The sequence below is a fragment of the Salmo salar genome, chromosome 13 (assembly GCF_965601325.2).
Source record: "Salmo salar chromosome 13, fSalSal1, whole genome shotgun sequence".
Classification (NCBI taxonomy): domain Eukaryota; kingdom Metazoa; phylum Chordata; class Actinopteri; order Salmoniformes; family Salmonidae; genus Salmo; species Salmo salar.
Window position 1 is genome coordinate 22,176,319 of NC_138303.1, and position 20,925 is coordinate 22,197,243.

The 20,925-nt window shown below is 42.5% G+C and overlaps 1 protein-coding gene across 1 annotated transcript; it reads right to left on the reverse strand.

Annotated features, from left to right (window-relative positions):
- Positions 1-2,998: 2,998 nt before the first annotated feature.
- Positions 2,999-4,438, reverse strand: LOC106566604 (amphoterin-induced protein 3). Its single transcript, XM_045692732.2, has one exon. The coding sequence runs from the start codon at positions 4,436-4,438 to the stop codon at positions 2,999-3,001; it is 1,440 nt and encodes a 479-aa protein (XP_045548688.1).
- Positions 4,439-20,925: the final 16,487 nt, after the last annotated feature.

A 20,925-nucleotide genomic window follows, 5' to 3' on the forward strand; every position in this document is an offset into this window, starting at 1 on the left:
TTGAAACCATTTGAAAATAAACACTTTGAAGTTAGTGGAAATGTGAAATTAATGTAGGAGAATATAACGCATTAGATCTGGTAAAAGATGGTACAAAAAAATGATTTATGTATTATCTTCGAAAAGCAAGAGAAAGGCCATAATGTATTATTCCAGCCCAGCTGCAATTTAGATGTTTGCCACTAGATGGCAGCAGTATATGTGCAAAGTTTTACACCGATCCAATGAACCATTGCATATATGTTCAAAATGTTGTATCAAGACTGCCCAAATGTGCCTAATTGGTTTATTAATACATTTTTAATGTTGTCATTGTGCACTCTCCTCAAACAATGGCATGGTATTCTTTCACTGTAATAACTACTGTAAATTGGACAGTGCAGTTAGATTAACAAGATTTGAAGCTTTCTGCTCATGTCTATGTCCTGGGATTTTTTATTTTTTTGTTAAATACAACCTCATGCAAATCACATTAGCCGACGTTAGCTCAACTGTCCCGCGGGGGGGAAAAACCGATCCAGTAGAGGTTACGAATTAAAATGTGAACGCATGATAATTCCTGTTTTAGAAGTCCAATCTTTCAAAGTGCGGGTAGCCTATTTTCCTACAGCAAAAATTGTCTTCATATTCTTGCTGAATCTTTTTAACCCTCCTATTGTGTTCGTTTCATGTTAATTAATTCTGTGTTCCTGGTCCAAAATGATATATGTATAATTACCTAATGTTGTGTTAGATATTTTTATCAACTTAAGTTCTTGTGAACATTACAAGTTTTGAACTTCTTTTTGCTATTTATGGCCTGTAGGCCTCATTGACCTGAGCTCATACTACTCGTTTTTGAGTAGAAAAAGCATAATGTTTGGATTATTTTGACTATAACAAATACTCAGATGAAACGTATTGTGCTATTTATCACAGACTACTTTGTGTCAAAGTTTAACAAGGACATTTGTTTTGAAACCATTTCAAATGTTTTAAATAGTAGCAGTATTTTGTCATCAACCCGGGATATGACGTATGTTGTTGGCCCTGAGGTCATCCTGATAACATTTTCAGCTGACAGCTGACCTCTCCTCTCAGGTGGGGATGAAGACCAGGACAAATTCCCATTCTTTGACCGGAATGTAACAACAACCTCAGCAGGGCCCTCTTCCTCATCACTGGATTGTTCCACATCGGTTGTCTCTTGGTCTGGATCATATTCTGTGTTGTTTTCAACTTCTGACACTTCCTCCTCTAATGCATCTTCACTGTCAGTTTCCTGGCCTCTCTCCTCCTCACCAGTGTCATGATCAAAGATATGATCAAGAGCCTCACATACAGTATATCGTTTGGTCATTGTGCTGCCACATAATGAATTGTAAGCAAGGCCTCAAAAAAGCTTTTATATACCAGAGCTGTGAGAAAAGTTCTATATAGCATTGAAACAATGTTGCGATTGTTTGTGAAAATGCCAAAAGGCGTGGCTCCTGTGGGGGGGGGGGGGGGAGATTCTATTGGGGAAAGGTTCCTGTGGGGGTTGCCATGGAAGCCAAGAAGGGGAGTGAGGTGTGTTTGTGTGTGGGCTCAAACATGCATGCATGTGTGGGTCTGGGAGAGGAAGTGTGTCCATCTGATGAATGGTTATGTGCCTGAACTCAATTTTATACACTAATTGTAGTCTCAACCATTCATTTCTAATGACTGGTCATTTTTGACCGGGAACACCACAGGTGTACAAAAGTTAAATTTAACAGCCCAAATTTTGATGAAAATCATCAATGTATTTGTGTGTTCAGATGCCCTGTGTGGACAAAGTCATGGAACCTTATGACAATCAGATTAAATCAACTACATTTTCCAGATAACTTTTTGAGCCTGTAATCAAATGCTGATGCTCCAGATATTCAACTAGTCTAAAGAAGGCCAGTTGTATTGCTATTTTAATTAGCACTACAGTTTTCAGCTGTGCTAACATAATTGCAAAAGGGTTTTCTAATGATCAATTAGCCTTTTAAAATGATAAACTTGGATTAGCTAACACAACGTGCCATTGGAACACAGGAGTGATGGTTGCTGATAATGGGCCTCTGTACGCCTATGTAGATATTCCATTAAAAAAAATCTGCCGTTTCCAGATACAGTAGTCATTTACAACATTAACATTGTCTACACTGTATTTCTGATCAATTTGATGTTATTTTAATGGACAAAAAAAACGTGCTTTCCTTTCAAAAACAAGGACATTTCTAAGTGGCCCCAAACTTTTGAACAGTAGTGTATATTTGCGGGGGCATGTGGTATGCCGGTGACCTAATATACTCACGCTTAACTTTAATCCCATGAAGGAAAAAAATACTACAATTCCAAAAACTCTATTATTCTAACAGCTTTTGTGGATGTCAGCCAAGTCCAAAATGTCCCAATAGGACTTCTTCAGTGTTCCCCAATTCTGTCCCAGCCCTTTCACCTGAATGTGTCACCTCATGCACTCACATCCATTTATGGATTTAAAAGGAATTAGCTCATGTTAAATATAATAGGAAATCTGTGTACAATCTTCCCATGCCTATGCCAGTGCAATATTTTTACACTTCAGGGAGAAGGGAGGACCAATGCTTTTGGAGTTCATGATTTTAAGGAGAGAAGATAAGTCTCTCCAGTGGCGGAGTTCGTGCCGTTCAATTAACTTTGCTCTAACCTTCCACAATAGCATGGGCAGAAATATACAGTCTTGCCAAACTCAAAACCTGGTCTTCAATGAGACAAAGAGGAGAGGAAAGAGGAGGAACATTAGTTAGAGCCCTTAGACCCTCACAGGTCTGTATCTCTTTCACACTCTCTCCAGGGCTCAGTGATCATTTGAGGATAGTCCGGTTAGATGAAGCCTTCCAGCAGAGAAAGAGGAACGAGGATGTCATTTTTGTGCTCCATTTAGACCACCTGATACATGTCTATTGTAAGTCATGGGCTCAATTCTTAAAGTGCTATTTGTCAGTGACAGGCTCTGATAGGTTAACTAGGAGAGTCCGCTGGCGCCCCACTCCCACTGCAGCGTTGGTTGCTCCCTGGCCAGGGTGGCCCTCAGATCCCCGTTATGCTCCTCCATCAGAGGCTCCATGAACACCACCCGCTTGTTGATGTTGGCCTTGGTTGGGTCCCTGTGGCTCAGTGTGGGGGAGAAGATGGAGGCCAGGGTGTTTGGGTCGTAGGCTGGGATTGGGATGGCCGGGGGCAGGGGCTGCTTACAGCACCCACAGCGGCAGGGCGTTAGGTAGAGGTACATTAGGATGACTACCAGGGTGACCACGCAGCCCAGCAAGGTGGTGTAGCCCGTGTTGAAGGTGTCAGGCATGGGGCGGATCACGGTGACATTCACCTCCCTGGTTGCATTCAGCATGTGTTTGTGGTCCAGGGCTGTACACACATAGACTCCCGAGTCGTTCACCTTGGCTGCTGGGATCTCCAAGGTCCCGTTAGGGAACACGTTGATGAGGGTGTCGTTGAAGCTCGTCTGGGTCAGGTACTCCTGATTTGGCGAGACCCATGTGTATGACAGCTCTTTACCTCGGAGGGAGGTTTGGCAGTCCAGACGGACCCTCTCCCCCTCATTCACCATGAGGTTGGAAAGGAGAACAGCCATGGGCAAAGAGACCACCTTCCCCACCGTGCAGTTTTGGAAGTAGAGGGAGTGTCGGAGGAATCTGACCGAGGCGCGCGGCTCGCCGTAGATCAGGCAGGTGTGCTCATCTGTGAAGTCCCTGACTGAGTCGAAGCCCCTCTGCTCCCAGTGCCAGAACACACTGTACATGGAACACTCACACACCAGAGAGTTGTTATGGAGGTACAGCCCCTTCTGCACTGACCCCGGCAGTGCCTTCACATCCTCCCAGGGTAGCGTGGTCATACGGTTGGAGGACAGGTCCAGCATAGTGAGAAACGGATGACTGTGGTCCTGTATGGAAAAGAAGGGGAATTCTGTCACTTGGTTGAGGCTGAAGTAAGCCTTCCTGAGGCTGCTCAGACCGCTCAGCGTCCCACCCTCCACGCGGGTGATACGGTTGTTGTAGAGCAGCAGCTCCTCCAGCCTCCACAGACCCTGCAGAAAGTGCTGCTCCAGCACCCGCAGCCTGTTGGAGGACAGGTCCAGGTGACGGAGACTGGAGGTGTTCTGGAAGACCCCATGGCCCAGTGTCGTGAGCTGATTGTTTGCCAGGCGGAGGGTGTCCAGTTTGGGCAGGCTGGAGAAGCTGCCGGGGCCCAGCCAGCCCAGCCGGTTGTAGCTGAGGTCCAGGGTGACGGTGGTGGGGGGCAGGAGGAGGGGCAGTCTGGTGAGGCCCTGGGAACCACAGCTCAGTGTGTCTGAGGTGCAGAGACAGATGGAGGGGCAGGTCCCCTCTGTGGAGTGGAGGAGGAGGCACAGCAGCACTACAGTGTCTGGAGAGAAGAGGGAGGTCATTCTGCTCTGGCTCGGTCTCCTGGGGAGGAAAGAGATTTGTTATGTAAATGACCCTCCCTGGTTGAATGAATGCAGTGGAAAGAGATAGTCATTGACAATTACAATGGTCAGAATACTTTTACAAGGCTGAGAATGGAATAGAGTATAAACCATAAAAATCCTTTAATCTATAGGTCAGTTTTATCATGGATGCACAAACAAAATGTATCACGGGATACAGAATTTTTTTAAAGAAATAAAGATTATCTTATCACATGACTTATCTCATATCTTATTGTAAAGTGTAACTGAACATTTTGTTTAGAAAGACAGTCACAGCAGTAACAACTCTTTGAGATATCCTGATGCATGTTTTTCCAGAATGTTCTGACTGTATCCAAAAGTAGTAGTACAGGAGTGGAAGAACCAGGGGTTAATAAAGAAAATACCTTTTACCTGAAGAGTACTTTCCCTCTCTGTACAACTGACTCAAAGGTTTGTTATCGTCCTCACCAAAAAGCAATTAAAACCGCATCGCTGCCACTGATTTAATAAGTGTCATGGAATAAGACCAAAAAAACATGAAGTTATTCAGATATTCGCTCTACCACACCTCCAAGACCTGCTAAAACTAACTGCTCAAACAGCACGGAATCCTGATTGTTTTGTCTCTTTCCCCAAAGTACTATTTAATTCTAAGCAATCCTTCACACGCGTATCCAACTGTTCACTCTAACTTCAGGACTTGTCCTTTTCCCAAAAGTAGTTAAGCGAGCCACAGGTATCCAACTGTTCAGTCCGAAGTGAGAGCTTATGATCCCTTTCCCCAGCCAGAATCCTGAGCAAAGATGTCACTACTCTCTCGTCTTCTATCACTCACTCAGTCTCTGTCCACTGGTAAAGTTGCTCTGAGGGCTTTATCTGTCCACCAAATGTGAGCGGTGCTTTCTAAAAAAAATCCTGCAGTGCTTTGCGATGTTACAAACACCGCTCACTTAATCTCCTACAATCCCCTCCTCCTGCTGTATGTCATTTAGAGCACAGCCCTGTCTCCCTCACTGTCATCTTTAAATAATGATGCTTTTCCTCCTTAGTCACTACTGCTATGTTTTCTCTCAACTAAATTCAATCGACTTTATTGACATGGCGAGTTAAATCACTTGCATTGTCAAAGTATACATATAACAACAATGGTGGGACTAACAGTAATAAGGTAACAGTAATAGTAGTAGTGATAATGAGTTTTAACATTTTAAAAGCAACTACAGCAACGAGAATAATGAATTAAAGTAATAGGAGGCTAGTTTTAACATGGTTAAAGAGTCACATGCCATGAAAGCCAAAACAAAACAAAATGGCAAATGCTACTGTTGCATTGTACTTTTCACTGGTCGTCCCTCAGGTTGTGGGAAGAGGTCATATATTTGGCTGCCAAAACTGCACATTTTGTTTTTTTCACCCAATACATTTTTTATATATATATAGTTTCAAATTCTTTCTAATTAATTATGTGAAAAAGATTCTTAGGTCTGAGTATTTGTTACCGTGTAATAGGAAATGCAGCTCTGTCTCTACCTCTCCCCAGGGAGCCTGTCCTCTCTGGGCAGCCTTGTTTGCCTGTGATCACCGGTCTCTATGGCCAGACTGTGCTCACTGTCTGTCTCTCTCTCCCTCTGTCCTCTTCTCTCTTTTAACCTAACTCCTGTGACTCTCTTTCTGCCATTAACAGACAATGGGTGATTGGTGGTTTAACATTAAATATTGAATACAGTGATCATTGCCTTGTTGACAGTGTTCTACTTGATAACTGTTCAAATTGATGAATCCCAGAGGATTAATAGAGAGATATACACTACATGTATGTAAACCCCCGATATCTCTCTCTCAACACATTTTTTTCTCTCCTTCTCTCTAGGTTTGCAGTCATTAATGCTTCTCTCTCCACATCCTTTTCTCTCTGTGTGGCAGGAAGATGTCTATTCCTCTCCACCCACCTCTCCTGTGCACTGTGTGGGTTTCTCTCCTCTCTCTCCCCCTCTGTCCCATCCTCTGTGGAAGTCTTTGATCCCTTCCTCTCTCTCCCCTTTCTGTCTCTCTGTGAGTTTGGCTCTCTCTCGCCTCTTTCTCACTCTGTTTTCTTCCCTTCCATCCACTTCCCCTCTCCTCTCTGTGGATTTGGCTGGATAGATACAGTCTATGCCTCTTGGTCACAGTGGTCCTGACAGCTCTGATTTCTGTCACAGTGCATTAGGTTTACCTCCCAGATACCACCTCCGCACTATATCTCATCGCCAGTGGGCCCATCCTGACTCCCACTCACTCATACAACCACAGAGTGCCAACCTGAGCCAGCCACGGGTGTAATGATGCATCTGGATCAGGCTTACTGACAGAAGGTGAACAAAAGGGAGCAGGTGAGGATGGGGATTGGCTCCACACGTAGCTGTAGTACGTAAGGAATCCGATTTTACAATTCCTGAGATTTGTTTGAGTAATCACATTTTTTTGTTCGTTTTTTTTGTGAAATGTTCTCCGTTTTTGATATTTGTGTTGCTCCAGGACAACCGTTTGTGTAGGTGTTTTGATTTCAACAATAGTGGGTTAAAGATACTTTTATTATACTCCATGTTTATGCCGTGGGCATATCACTGCCATGGATAGATGGGAGAATTACACACAATCTTGCCCCAAGGCTGTTGTTGTCAGTCAGCTTGGCAGAGATACACACACCCACCCGCACATCACACATGCGATACTTGCATATATTAAATGTGCTTGAAAGTATTCCAAAAGACCTTGAAGGTGTTATTTTGAATGTGATTTGTCCAATCTTATCCAAATAGTGAAGTAGTTAATGTAATAGAATGGCTGTATAGAGAGCTGTTTAAGACAAAGTATATTGACAGTTTTATAATAAATGAGCTGCTCCCACCATATAGATAGGGGCCTTAATCCCATACATCATAGTGTGCTAATGTGTTCATCCCCTGGATGAGGGGATGCTTGAGAACTGGTTCTTTCAAGTGCCGTCTGCTGTGTGTAGACGTGCTTCTCAGTCAGGTCGAATGAATCTCTCAGTGTATGACAGTTGTGTTGGATATTTTGACAGCTATAACAGAGGGGTCATGATCATGCCCCGCTGGGTGTAATGTTATTGTAGCCCGTGGCCTCTGTCCATGCATTGGACATTTCAGGTTCTTGTGATATACTGTATATTGCATTTTATATTTAAAAAAATGTAGTTATCATTAAAAGGGAAAATCTATTCCTGATTTTAGAGAATATTAAGTGATGGGTAACCCCATTCAGCTCCAGTGACCTATTACAATACATATAACCCTATTGGCCTACATAATGGGTTCTGTGTGTCTGTTCTTGAATTTGTTGCTTGATCACGCACTCCAAAGAAAAACAATTCTGATGCTTTTTCCACTGATTGGTCTTTTGACCAATCACATCAGCTCTTTTCACATCAGATATTTTTCATAACTGATCTGATTGGTCCAAAGTCCAGTTAGTGAAAAAAATATCAGAATTGGGCTGCCTGTGTAACCGCAGGGTAAGAAGTGTATAAGCCCATAACGCTCTAGTTACAGAACATACTGCACTGTAATAACCTCTACAACCATGTCCATGGTATTAGGAGCCTTCTCCTCTACACTGGATGATTGACTGGGAGTCCTGTCTATCTACCTGCTTTGCAAATCCTACCTCCTCCCCTGCATACATTTGATTAGACTGAGCATATATGCAAACTAGTGCTATCAAATCAGCCAGGTTCAGAGTGGACCTCAAAGCATCAACCCTGACCCGATGCTTCCTGCTCCCAGCAGTAAGTGATTTGCTGCACACCATCTGCTGCCTGCACAGGGACAGTTACAGCGTGCTGCACAGGGAAATGTCTGCTCTTATCGTGCCCTTCACGTCCACTGTAAGCTACTATCTCTGTGGATGCACAGATTGAAAAAATTGGCTCATTCTGGGAAAGCAGAAGTCGTTCTTAGTTTTAGCCAGATGAACAGCTGCAAATGTCTGATCACCTCTGCAGTTGTCCTGCCAATAGAAGAGTGGCTGAGCTGCTGTCTTGTGGTTTGAACCATGGGTCTCTCTGTTCTATTTTCTATTGTATTCTTGGAGGTCACCAGCATGCATCTCTATGGATGCAAGTAGCTGTAATTCTAATGCATGGGCAAACTGTGACAGAGAAAGAGGGAGGCTACAGTAGGTCCATCTGTCTGTTTTGACTATTGTATTGATCCAGCTGAATCCAGTGATCAACTCTGTAAACACATGTTGAGTTTGTCAATCCTAACATGTGTGTGTGTGTGTGTGTGTGTGTGTATGTGTATAGCCTCCTGTTCTTTCCCTGCCAATTATTAACCTGTGAATATGTACCCACTTAATTACCCTCCGTTTGAGCGGCTTTCTGTTAGCCTGGCCCACTGCCAAATTCTCAAATATGAATGAGTCAGCGGTGAGGATGAATAACAACATGGAGTTTAGTGTCTATTTATTTTGGTGTCATTTTGCAGTCTATTTTTCATACAGCGGGGACAAGTTTTCTAGTATGTTCAACGATACTGTTTCATTGTGATGGGAAGGTAAGTTGTTGTTACCCAGATCCATGCACCCCTTGAATAATGTAAAGAAACATGTACTCTCCTATTTGAAAATGTCAGCGATAGCAATCTGATTTTATAGGTTACATAGAGAAAGAAGTTGCATATGAGACTTTGCACTCAAGTTACCCCACCTGGCAGTCATAGTTCAGGGAAATGCTTGGATGAAGAGGTTCAAGCCTGCCATCTAGTGGCTGGAGAATAAAGAAAGATCAAAACATCTAGTCAATAATACAATGAATGTCCATTTCTCTCAGAAGAAAATACTATTAGATACATTGCTACAATGAGTGGATGAAACATGTGGGAATACGAAGCACAATAAAGCATACAAAATAGTGCAAATCTAATTCCTTTTGAAATATTGTAGAGAAGAGATGAGTCTCTTTGGGATCAGTTACTGCCCAGCACATCTTCCCTGTCAAGCACATGTTTCCTGTTCTATATTTCTCCTGCTAATGTAGGTCTGGGTCTGTGATTGCAAGCCAATAAACATTTAATTGTGTGCAGAACAAAAGCTATAGGCCACTTGTTGTTTTTAATGCTTCCATGTTACGTAGCCCCTCACTGTCCGTAATGATTACTAAAGGATTTCAATTAGAACTCAAAGGGATTACTACAACAGCTTGCTGCTTTCCCCTCTTCTCATGATAAATTATTATGCGTTGTGGCTGGACTTTGGTAATAACTGCACTTGTCTGTGTGTTCCATTACGGAGGGATATGAGTTGTGAAATGAGATCACTGACTACTCTGCTATCAGTGATTGTGCTATAAAACATTATGGGGCAGAACAGAGTAAATTACATGACATGATGGTGAGCGGGGTGCTCCCTCCTCTCCTCTCTTGGGTCGTTCCACCTCAAAGCACAAGAAAGAGGATTTTGACACCCACCATCTCAGATTGTTCTGAAATCGTTTCTGTACTTACTAACATATGATTAACATTCCTGAAACATTATTTTGTTGAAATAAAATTTGATCTCTGGGAAATTAAGGTAATTGATTGGACCCAAATTGGCCCTTTTTAATTTATTTATAGGATTCAGATAATATTCTAAAAAGATAGTACTTAACATCCGTTTTGGACCAAACTTATTCCTACCAATGAGTAAGACATGACGAATCCCCCAAAATGGTCCAATGCCACCCATGGACTACTCACACCCCATGCCAATCCAACAACCAGTACACAGTATCAGTTCACTATGTTTGACAAGTAGTATGGAGCTGCTGCTTGGAGTATTTATTCTCCATACTATGTAATGTATTCCCTGTGCATCTAGTTTATTCTCCCCTGATCAGAGAAATTAGTAATTTAAGTCACTTGCATTATTTACCATAAAGTAGTGTGAACATACCTGTTTTTTTTAACACTAGATGCTGCTGTTCCTGCTGTGCCACCACACAGTTTTGTCCATTTTGCTGGTCTCTTGCGTTTATTAAATAGATCACAACATTTTCCTTGCAATTTTAGGTAGAAAACCAATTTTTCTCTTGATGAAAATAATCATCCTCACAATTAAAGCCAGTCCTCCATGAAAGCAATTCAGTTTGTCCTTCTTGGCAACCTAATGCTTCAATCCAACTCTCCTTAGATAGTCCAACAAGTGATGCTTCAATCCAACTCTCCTTAGATAGTCCAACAAGTGGCCGCTCTGAGAGGGCTATCCCTATGATGTAATTATCATATGAAGACGTGGATGGATAAATGGGCTAGGGACTAAAATGGCGTGACAAGACAACCCTAATAAAAGCAGTTATATGTATTGGGATTAATCCCATAACACTGAAACCATTAGAACTGCTGTAGCCTAATGGTTTGCTTGTTCATCAGGAATTGTCTAACAGCAACTAATCCATTTTTTGAAGGGAATAAACCAGAGACAGAGGGGCTGTTTTCTGGACACACATTAAGCCCAAAACAAGGACAAACTGAATTGCTTTCATGGAGGACTGTCTTGAAATGTGAGTATGACCACACAATTTATTTTCATCATGAGCCAAGTCTATTGGTTTTCTACCCAAAGTTGCAAAGGAAATGTTGTGATCTATTTAATAAGCACAAGAGAACAGCAAAATGGATGTGTGCTGTATAGCGGGAACAGCCACATCTAGTGGTTAAAACATGCTACTTTCATACCACTTTATGGTAAATAATGCAAGCGACTTCAATTAATCATTTCTCTGAAAAGGGAAGAAAAAAACCATCCCCAGATTCACAGGGAATACATGACATAGTATGGAGATGGCAATACTCCAAGCTGCAGCTTCATACTACTTGTCAAACATAGAACTTATACTGGTTGTTGGTGGGATTGGGGGGGGGGGGGTCCATGGGTGACTTTTGATTTAAAAAAAAGATTCCTTGGTAGGAAGACATTTGGTCCAAATCGGATGTTGGGCAATCCTACCTGTTTCTAACTACAGAAACCATTTGAGAAGAATTTCATATGGTGGGTGTCATGGCTATCTGAAATGACATGTAACAACTCTCCTCTACTTTTCTTTCCTCTCATCCTCCTCTTTCATCTCCTGTCTGGTGGTTATTAATAAAGACGGGCAGGCCATGAGCTGACTACTGTATATATCCTGTACATCATCTCTATCATTATGGGAGATCGCTGTATCTGAGAAATGTCATAACACGCATTTCGATTGGGCCAACCATGATATCATATCAAGGTCATGAAATTAATTATCATTGTCATCAACAGTATATGCTGAGAGAGACATGGGAGGGAGATATGATGGGGAGATATGATGGGGTGTGTTTATACCAGAGTGTTTGAGGATGGTTCCTGCATCTGTGTGGGTTTTCCAGCAGAGTTTTAGAGAGACAGACAGAGTTTATGATGCTTAGTTCCATTATAGCAGTCTGTCACAGAACTGGGCCGGTAGACCCCCCCAGCCAGCTCTGCCACTTGTGCTGTTCAGTGAGCCTCTCTATCGGTTGTGCAGTGTCTCTGTCTCTCTGTCTCTCTGTGACACTGGGGGACATCAGAAGCGAAGTTAAGCAGTTCCATCAAGGATCTCCGGGGCCACCCTCAGAAAATGAAACCGTCTCTAAACAGGTAACTCAATTTAACTCCTGGCTGCATCTCTGCTGCGCTACAAGCACAAATACTTTCCCAGCTGATTGGATGAGGTAACAGAGCCAGAAAGAGCAACAGGAGAGGTCTATGCCACCTAAATTGCCTGGACATTGTCAGGGGAAGCTTTTTTCCCCTATAAATGGAGGAGTGGAAACTGAGGAGCAGAAAGGTTCAAGTTTTTCCCCTCCTTTTCAATCAATGAAAGGGACTGGCTTTAATCAGGGCGGTATGGAGTGCTGAAGATGGCAGAATGGAGAGTTGCTCGCCTGGAACCGCTCCCAACTTTACCCACTGTTTCAAAGGAATCTTGATTGTACTGGAGAGGAGACACCTTGTCCCTGCTGTCACTAAGGGATTCAGAATGAAACCACAGGAAAGTGAACAGGTGAAAGTAAAATATCCGCTCAAGCTGCAGAAATGCCACTTTGAATTGAAGACAACTTATATAAAACTGTGTATATATATATATATATATATATATATATATATATATATATATATATATATATATATATATATATATATATATATCATACACTACCGGTCAAAAGTTTTAGAACACCGACTCATTCAAGGGTTTTGCTTTATTTTTACAATTTTCTACATTGTAGAATAATAGTGAAGACATCAAAAATATGAAATAAAACATATGGAATCATGTAGTAACCAAAAAAAGTGTTAAAGAAATAAAAAAATATTTGAGATTTCAAAGTAGCCACACTTTGCCTTGATGACAGCTTTGCACACTCCTGGCATTCTCTCACCCAGCTTCATGCGCTACATTTTGTGTGAATTTCTTTCCTTAATGCATTTGAACCAATCAGTTGTGTTGTGACAAGGTAGAGGTGGTATACAGAAGATATCCCTATTTAGTAAAAGACCAAGTCCATATTATGGCAAGAACAGCTTAAATAACCAAAGAGCAAAGACAGTCCATCATTACTTTAAGACGTGAATGTCAGTCAATACAGAACATTTCTAAATCCATCAAGTGCTATGATGGATCTGGCTCCCATGAGGACCACTACAGGAAAGGAAGACCCAGAGTTACCTCTGCTGCAGAGGATGTTCATTAGAGTTACCAGCCCAAATAAATTAGAAATTGCAGCCCAAATAAATGCTTTACAGACTTCAAGTAACAAACACATCTCAACATCAACTGTTCAGCAGAGACTGTGTGAATCAGGCCTTCATGGCCTGCAAAGAAGCCACAACTAAAGAACACCAATAAGAAGAGACGTGCTTGGGCCAAGAAACACGAGCAATGGACATGTGTATTTCCCACCGTAAGGCATGGAGGAGGTGGTGTTATGTTGTGGGGGTGTTTTGCTGGTGACACGGTCTGTGATTTATTTAGAATTCAAGGCACACTTAACCAGCATCGCTACCACAGCATTCGGCAGCGACACGCCATCCCATTTGGTTTGGGCTTAGTTGGCTATTTTACGAAGGAGAGGGATGGAGGGCTACATCAGATAACCTGGCTTCCACAATCCCCCGACCTCAACCAAATTTGAGATGGTTTGGGATGAGTTGGACCGCAAAGTGAAGGAAAAGCACCCAACAAGTGCTCAGCATATGTGGGAACTCCTTCAAGACTGTTGGAAAAGCATTCTTCATGAAGCTGGTTGAGAGAATGCCAAGCGTGTGACAAACTGTCATCAAGGTAAAGGGTGTCTATTTGAAGAATCTATCTATCTTAGACTTGTTTAACACTTTTTTGGTTACTAAATGATTCCATGTGTTATTTCATAGTTTTGATGTCTTCACTCTTATTCTACAATGTAGAACATTTTTTTAAATAATGAAAAACCCTTGAATGAGTAGGTGTTCAAAAACTTGACCAGTAGTAGTAGTGTGTGTTTGATATATATCACACACTACTGTTCAAAAGTTTGGGATCACTTAGAAATGTCCTTGTTTTTGAAAGAAAAGCATTTTTTTTGTCCATTTAAAATAACAGATTGATCAGAAATACAGTGTAGACATTGTTAATGTTGTAAATGACTATTGTAGCTGGAAATGGCTGATATTTAACGGAATATCTACATAGGCGTACAGAAGCCCATTAACAGCAACCATCACACCTGTGTTCCAATGGCACGTTGCGTTAGCTAATCCAAGTTTATCATTTTAAAAGGCTAATTGATCATTAGAAAACCATTTTGCAATTATGTTAGCACTGCTGTACTGATTAAAGAAGCAATACAACTGGCCTTGTAGTTGAGTATCTGGAGTATCAGCATTTGTGGGTTCGATTACAGGCTCAAAATGGCCAGAAACAAAAACTTTCTTCTGAAACTCGTGTGTCTATTCTTGTTCTGAGAAATTAAGGCTATTCCATGCGAGAAATTGAAGATCTCGTACAACGCTGTGTACTACTCCCTTCACAGAACAGAACAAACTGGCTCTAACCAGAATAGAAAGAGGAGTGGGAGGCCTCAGTGCACAACTGAGCAAGAGGACAAGTACATTAGTGTCTAGTTTGAGAAACCGACGCCTCACAAGTCCTCAACTGGCAGCTTCATTAAATAGTACCCGCAAAACACCAGTCTCAACGTCAACAGTGAAGAGGTGACTCCGGGATGCTGGCCTTCTAGGCAGAGTTGCAAAGAAAAATCCATATCTCAGACTGGCCAATAAAAAGAAAATATTTTAAAAAATGGGCAAAAGAACACAGACACTGGACAGAGGAAGATTGGAAAAGAGTGTTATGGACAGACAAATCTAAGTTTGAGGTGTTTGGATCATTAAAAAAATAACATTTGTTAGATGCAGAAAAAATGAAAAGATGCTGGAGGAGTGCTTGACGCCAACTGTCAAGCATGGTGGAGGCAATGTGATGGACTGGGGGTGCTTTGGTGGCTTTGGCGGTCTTTCCTGTGGCTCAGTTGGTAGAGCATGGTGTTTGCAACGCCAGCATGGGGTGTGCAACGCCAGGGTTGTGGGTTCGATTCCCACGGGGGGCTAGTACAAAAAAAAAAAGAAAAGCATGAAATGTATGTATTCACTACTGTAAGTCGCTCTGGATAAGAGCGTCTGCTAAATGACTAAAATGTAAATGTAAAGTGGGAGACTTGTACAGGGTAAAAGGGATCTTGAAGAAGGCTATCACTCCATTTTGCAACGCCATGCCATACACTGTGGACGACGCTTAGTTGGAGCCAATTTCCTCCTACAACAGGACAATGACCCAAAGCACAGCTCCAAACTACGCAAGAACTATTTAGGGAAGAAGCAGTCAGCTGGTATTCTGTCTATAATGGAGTGGCCAGCACAGTCACGGGATCTCAACCCTATTGAACTATTGTGGGAGCAGCTTGACCGTATGGTACGTAAGAATTGCCCATCAAGCCAATCCAACTTGTGGGAGGGGCTTTAGGAAGCATGGGGTGAAATCTTTTCAGATTACCTCAACAAATTGACAACTGGAATGCCAAAGGTCTGCAAGGCTGTAATTGCAGAAAATTGAGGATTCTTTGACGAAAGCAAAGTTTGAAGAACACAATTATTATTTAAATTAAAAATCATTATTTATAAACTTAACATCTTGACTATATTTCCTATTCATTTTGCAACTCATTTCATGTATGTTAATTTGGAAAACAAGGACATTTCTAAGTGACCCCAAACTTTTGAATGGTAGTGTATATTACCTAGGATTTATTATTAGCTTACGAGAGCTACTCGGTTTTGACAAAACTGAAAGTGAGTCGGTTCCCTTGCGTGGGAGCCCTGTATCACAGAGGGTTGTGAAATGGACCTCATTATTGTGACAGCTAGATTAGCTCCAATGAGAAGAGGGGCATCATTCTCCTAACATTCATTACGTCACTCAGTCCCTGGCTCTGTTATTAGGCAAAATGATATCATGATAACTTTGACTTTCCACAGACCTGCTTAGTAGTCAGCATTAGTGCATCCAGGAAAGTCAATTTGACGAGTGCAATTTAATGTTGAGCTCAACAATGCTATCTCCTATCGTCATTAATTACAATAAACGTAGCTCAGTTAATTATTCTAAATGAGTTAGTTACAATGAAAATGCCAATGCGGTTGATGCAGTGTGTCTGTCTGTCCTTTCTTATCAGAGAGGACCCACTCATTTAGCTACAATGATAAAGAAACGGGTATCCAAAAGACTCAATTGAGCTCAGGTGCATCCTGTTTCCAATGATCATTCTTGAGATGTTTCTACAACTTGATTGGAGTCCACACCTGTCTATATGAGGTCCCATAGTTGACAGTGCATGTCAGAGATAAAACCAAGCCATGATGTTGAAGGAATTGTCCGTAGAGCTCAGAGACAGGATTGTGTCAAGGCGCAGATCTGGGGAAGGGTACCAAAAAAAATGTATGCAGCATTGAAGGTCCCCAAGAACACATTGGCCTCCATTCTTAAATGGAAGAAGTTTAGAACCACCAAGACTCTTCCTAGAGCTGGGAGCCCAGGCAAACTGAGCAATTAGGGGAGAAGGGCCTTGGTCAGGGAGGGGACCAAGAACCCGATGGTCACTCTGACAGAGCTCTAGAGTTCCTCTGTGGAGATGGGAGAACCTTCCAGAAGGACAACCATCTCTGCAGCACTCCACCAATCAGGCTTTTATGGTAGAGTGGCCAGACAGAAACCACTCCTCAGTAAATGGCACATGACAGCCCACTTGGCGTTTGCCAAAAGGCACAAAGAATCTCAGACCATGAGAAACAAGATTCTCTGGTCTGAAACAAGATTGAACTCTTTGGCCTGAAAGCCAAGTGTCACGTCTGGAGGAAACCTGGCACGATCCCTACAGTGACGCATGGTGGTGGCAGCATCATGCTGTGGGGATGGCGTTTAGCGGCAGGGACTGGGAGACTAGTCAGGATCAAGGCGATGATGAACAGAGCAAAGTACAGAAAGGTCCTTGATGAAAACCTGCTCCAGAGCGCTCAGGACATCAGACTGGGGCAAAGGTTCACCTTCCAACAGGAAAACGACCCTAAGCACAGCCAAGACAACGCAGGAGTTACTTCTTGTAAGTCTCTGAATGTCCTTGAGTGGCCCAGCCAGAGCCTGGACTTGAACCCGATCGAACATCTCTGGAGAGACGTGAAAATAGCTGTGCAGCCACGCTCCCTATCCAACCTGACAGAACTTGAGAGGATCTGCAGAGAAGAATGGGAGAAACTCCCCAAATACAGGTGTGCCAAGCTTGTAGCGTCATACCCAAGAAGACTCAAGGCTGCAATCGCTGCCAAATGTTTTTCAACAAAGTACTGAGTAAAGGGTCTGAATACTTATGTAAATGTGATATTTGTTTATTTTTATAAGTTAGCAAAAAATTCTCAACCTGTTTTTGCTTTGTCATTATGTGTGTGTGTGTGTGTGTGTGGGTTAGGATTTTAAAAAAATGAGAAGGCACTGTATGTGAAGATGCATGAAGAACCCACCCAGCTCTTTCAGTAAAGGGCCATCAACTCTACCTCCCTGTTACCCAAGTGCATCTTCCAAAATATACTACTTGCTCTGAATAGACTTACAAACCTCCCATTTTATAAGAGCTTTGAAAGGGCTGTTCCCCTTCATTTCTTCTTCCGCATTCAGAGGGCATATGCGTGTCCCACGTCTAAATGGCGCCTCTCCAATAGATCACCAGCATTGATTTTCAATGAACATCCAACCTGCTCTCAGACCGTAGGTCTAATTGAAACAAAGGGGAGGACAGAAAAGTGATGTTGAGGCACAGGTTCCAAAACAAACTATTTTACACTGCTTTCTGTGTCATGCTGAGAGAGAAAGAGAGAATAACTGAGTAGCGATAGAAAGCAGTCAGTGAGAGTGATTGTTGCCTGCAGAGTACCACCATTACGCTTATGAAATCGCATGATCAGACTTTCAATAAGATTGCAGCCATAAATTTGTAAATGCGGACAAAGCCCTCCCTTGCCTCACTTCCATCCTTTTACAAGGTCCAACATGTTTCTGCAATCCAATCGGGCTACAAGGCCACAAGGAGTTTCTCCTTGTTTCTCAAATCCCAGAACAAATCACAAAGCCCAGCAAATCTAGGAGGCTGGCCGGCCCGAGGACTGGCCCCAGGCTTAGATTCACTTTATTTGAGTGATTACACAATTATTACCAGCCGCCAATCCGCTCGCTGTTGTGTGTGCGTCGTCACAAGGGCACTTCGGGGATTTACGCTGTTCTTCATTATTAAAATTTTAAATAGGCATGCTGATAAAGTTTATCCAAAACTTTTAAATAGATTAGTTTCCTGCTGCAAGGCCTAACCCTCGTCACAGGACCAGACTAATGAGAGATAAGAAAAATGGAGATAAGACAGAGGGGATGGAGGAAAAAAGGGAAGTGGAAAAGTGTGCTGAAAAAGTGTCTTCTCCCTCGTTGCTGTAGACTATGGGGAATACAACAAACACCACCATGCTGAAACTTGCCAAAATCCTCACAATCATTAATTAAAGCTAGAATCCTTAATTTAAAACAATGACAGAAATATCCCTGCGTCTGTTTCACCCAAATCCTCAATCGTTCATTACTAAATTCTTCTTTAAGAAGGCAAATATCATCAGTGAGAGTTGTGGGAGTATGGAGTGAATAGGAGAGGAGTGCCATAGGCTCCCACTCCTTTTCTATCTGTCCGTGTAGTCCAGCTGAAGTTGGCCCTCGCACCTCTGTTTGATTATTTCTTTATCTCTCTCCGGCTGGCTGGCAGTGAGTAACAGCAGTGACCTGCCAGATTGCTTCCTGGACCATATTTCCTGGGATGACTCCTGTGTTGCTGTTCGCTCCTGAGGTCACTGGATTTACGCTGTTTTTTACAAATCTCTGAAACACACAGAGCCACTATTTATTTCATGAACAAAAGTGTGGTTTGATAAATAATGTGTGAAATAAACATTTTCTGTGCTATGGATAGGCTGCGGAACAGTGAGCAAGTGAGTCAGGTATAATTTCGGTGCAGACATTAACTTCTGTCAATGGTTGTCGGGGAAAGGCGAGGACATTTGACTGTGAAATTAAACGGCTGCAGTTCTAGCGTGTGTGTGTGTGCGTGCGTCAAAGGAGGGCATGTCTTTGATCATATGCAGTCACTGAAATGTATTTTCTATCTTTCACACTTGCACACACACACGCACACGCACACCCACCACCTCTGTTTACCTTGTTGCCTTTATGTGGGTGACATTTCTCTCTGCCTTAATTATGTGGCTGTCACTCATGTAAACGGTGTCTTTGAAGTCTCCCCCATGTTAATGGCCCTGGCAACTTTTTACAGAGGAAACAGCTCAGCAAGGTCACTGCAGACAAGGCCCCATCTGTCTCTGTGTAGCTCTCCTCTCCTGGATCCCAGATCCACCATTACACGGGCAATCATCCCACCCCGCCAGTCACCCCACAGCCCCCGGGGCAGGGACAATGGACCATCAATCTGATTTGCCCTGCTTATGACAGCATTGGCCAGATCTCAGCCCACTAACCCTCTTTAACTATTACAAGTATCACATTCTTAATGGTATGTGGTGCGATGGTGTTTAGTGTCTGTTTTCCTGCCTGTATCCCAGACCTTCACATGACTTCACAGCACATTTCATCACACCTGCTCTTCATTGTCACATTAAGAGAATACACAGAGGGTTGATTCACTAGCGGACTTACCATTAGGCAGAAGAGGCGATTGCCTTAGGCCTCACATCAAGGGGCCCCATGAACTGGGTATAAAATGTAACTTTTTTTTACAAATTCTCCACTTGAGGCATAATAAATCAATAAAAACGTTCATCAAAATCCGTCTGTTTAAGCTAGAGATGGCATGTTTTTTTTTTATTTATTTTTTTTGGCTGCGTCTCAATCCACCGCATCCTCCAATGTCAGCCTTCCTCATCTGCAGTGGAATGTGGCCGAGCTATAGCGATGTTTGTCAGACCAGGAAACATCCCAAAAATAGTTACAGAAACGTCTGTAGCGTCCGAGCAGCTTGGGCGACAAACTACATTGACCCCTCTATGGAAATAAAAAACTCTCACGAACATGATGGTGTTCGTGTTCTACAACCCCCACGAGTGTCTGAAGGTAAGCTGGTACTGGGCCGATAAATGAATGGAAGTGAATAGGGCATTTCCACATATGAAAAGGTATACGAGTAATTAGTATTTTATTTCCTGAGCTTTATTATATCTCTTAGATATAGAACAGACACTTAAAAACACACTTCCTTTTGATTACATTTTTGACTATCTGATATTCCATGTATGAATTCGTTATTCAATGCATTTCTATGGGCTAATAGCAGTGAGGCCAAATTCAATGTTTCATCAAATATACTTAAAAGAAATATAAAAACACAACTGTTTGAAATATTTTTCTGAGTTACAGTTCACATAAAGAAATCAGTCAATTGAAATAAATTCATTAGACCCTAATCTATGGTTTTGACTGGCCATGGGTGCAGCCATGGGTGGGTCTGGGAGGGCATAGGTCCACCTACTGGGGAGCCAGGCCCACCCAAACAAAATGAGCTTTTCCCCACAAAAGGGATTTATTACAGGCAGAAATATTCTTCAACACCCACCTCACCTCAGACGATCCTGCAGGTGAAGAAGATGGATGTGGAGGTCCTGGGCTGGCATGTTCACACGTGGTCTGAGGTTGTAAGGCAGCTTGTGGTATAGAAATTAGCATTCAATTCTCTGGCAACAGCTCTGGTGGACATTCCTGCAGTCAGCATGCCAATTGCACTCTCCCTCAACTTTTATTGTCCCCAGCACAAAGTGCACCTGTGTAATGCTCATGCTGTTTA

Bases quoted from the DNA above. Each gene is read 5' to 3' on its own strand.
- LOC106566604 (XM_045692732.2), bottom strand. From the start codon at position 4,438: ATGACCTCCCTCTTCTCTCCAGACACTGTAGTGCTGCTGTGCCTCCTC.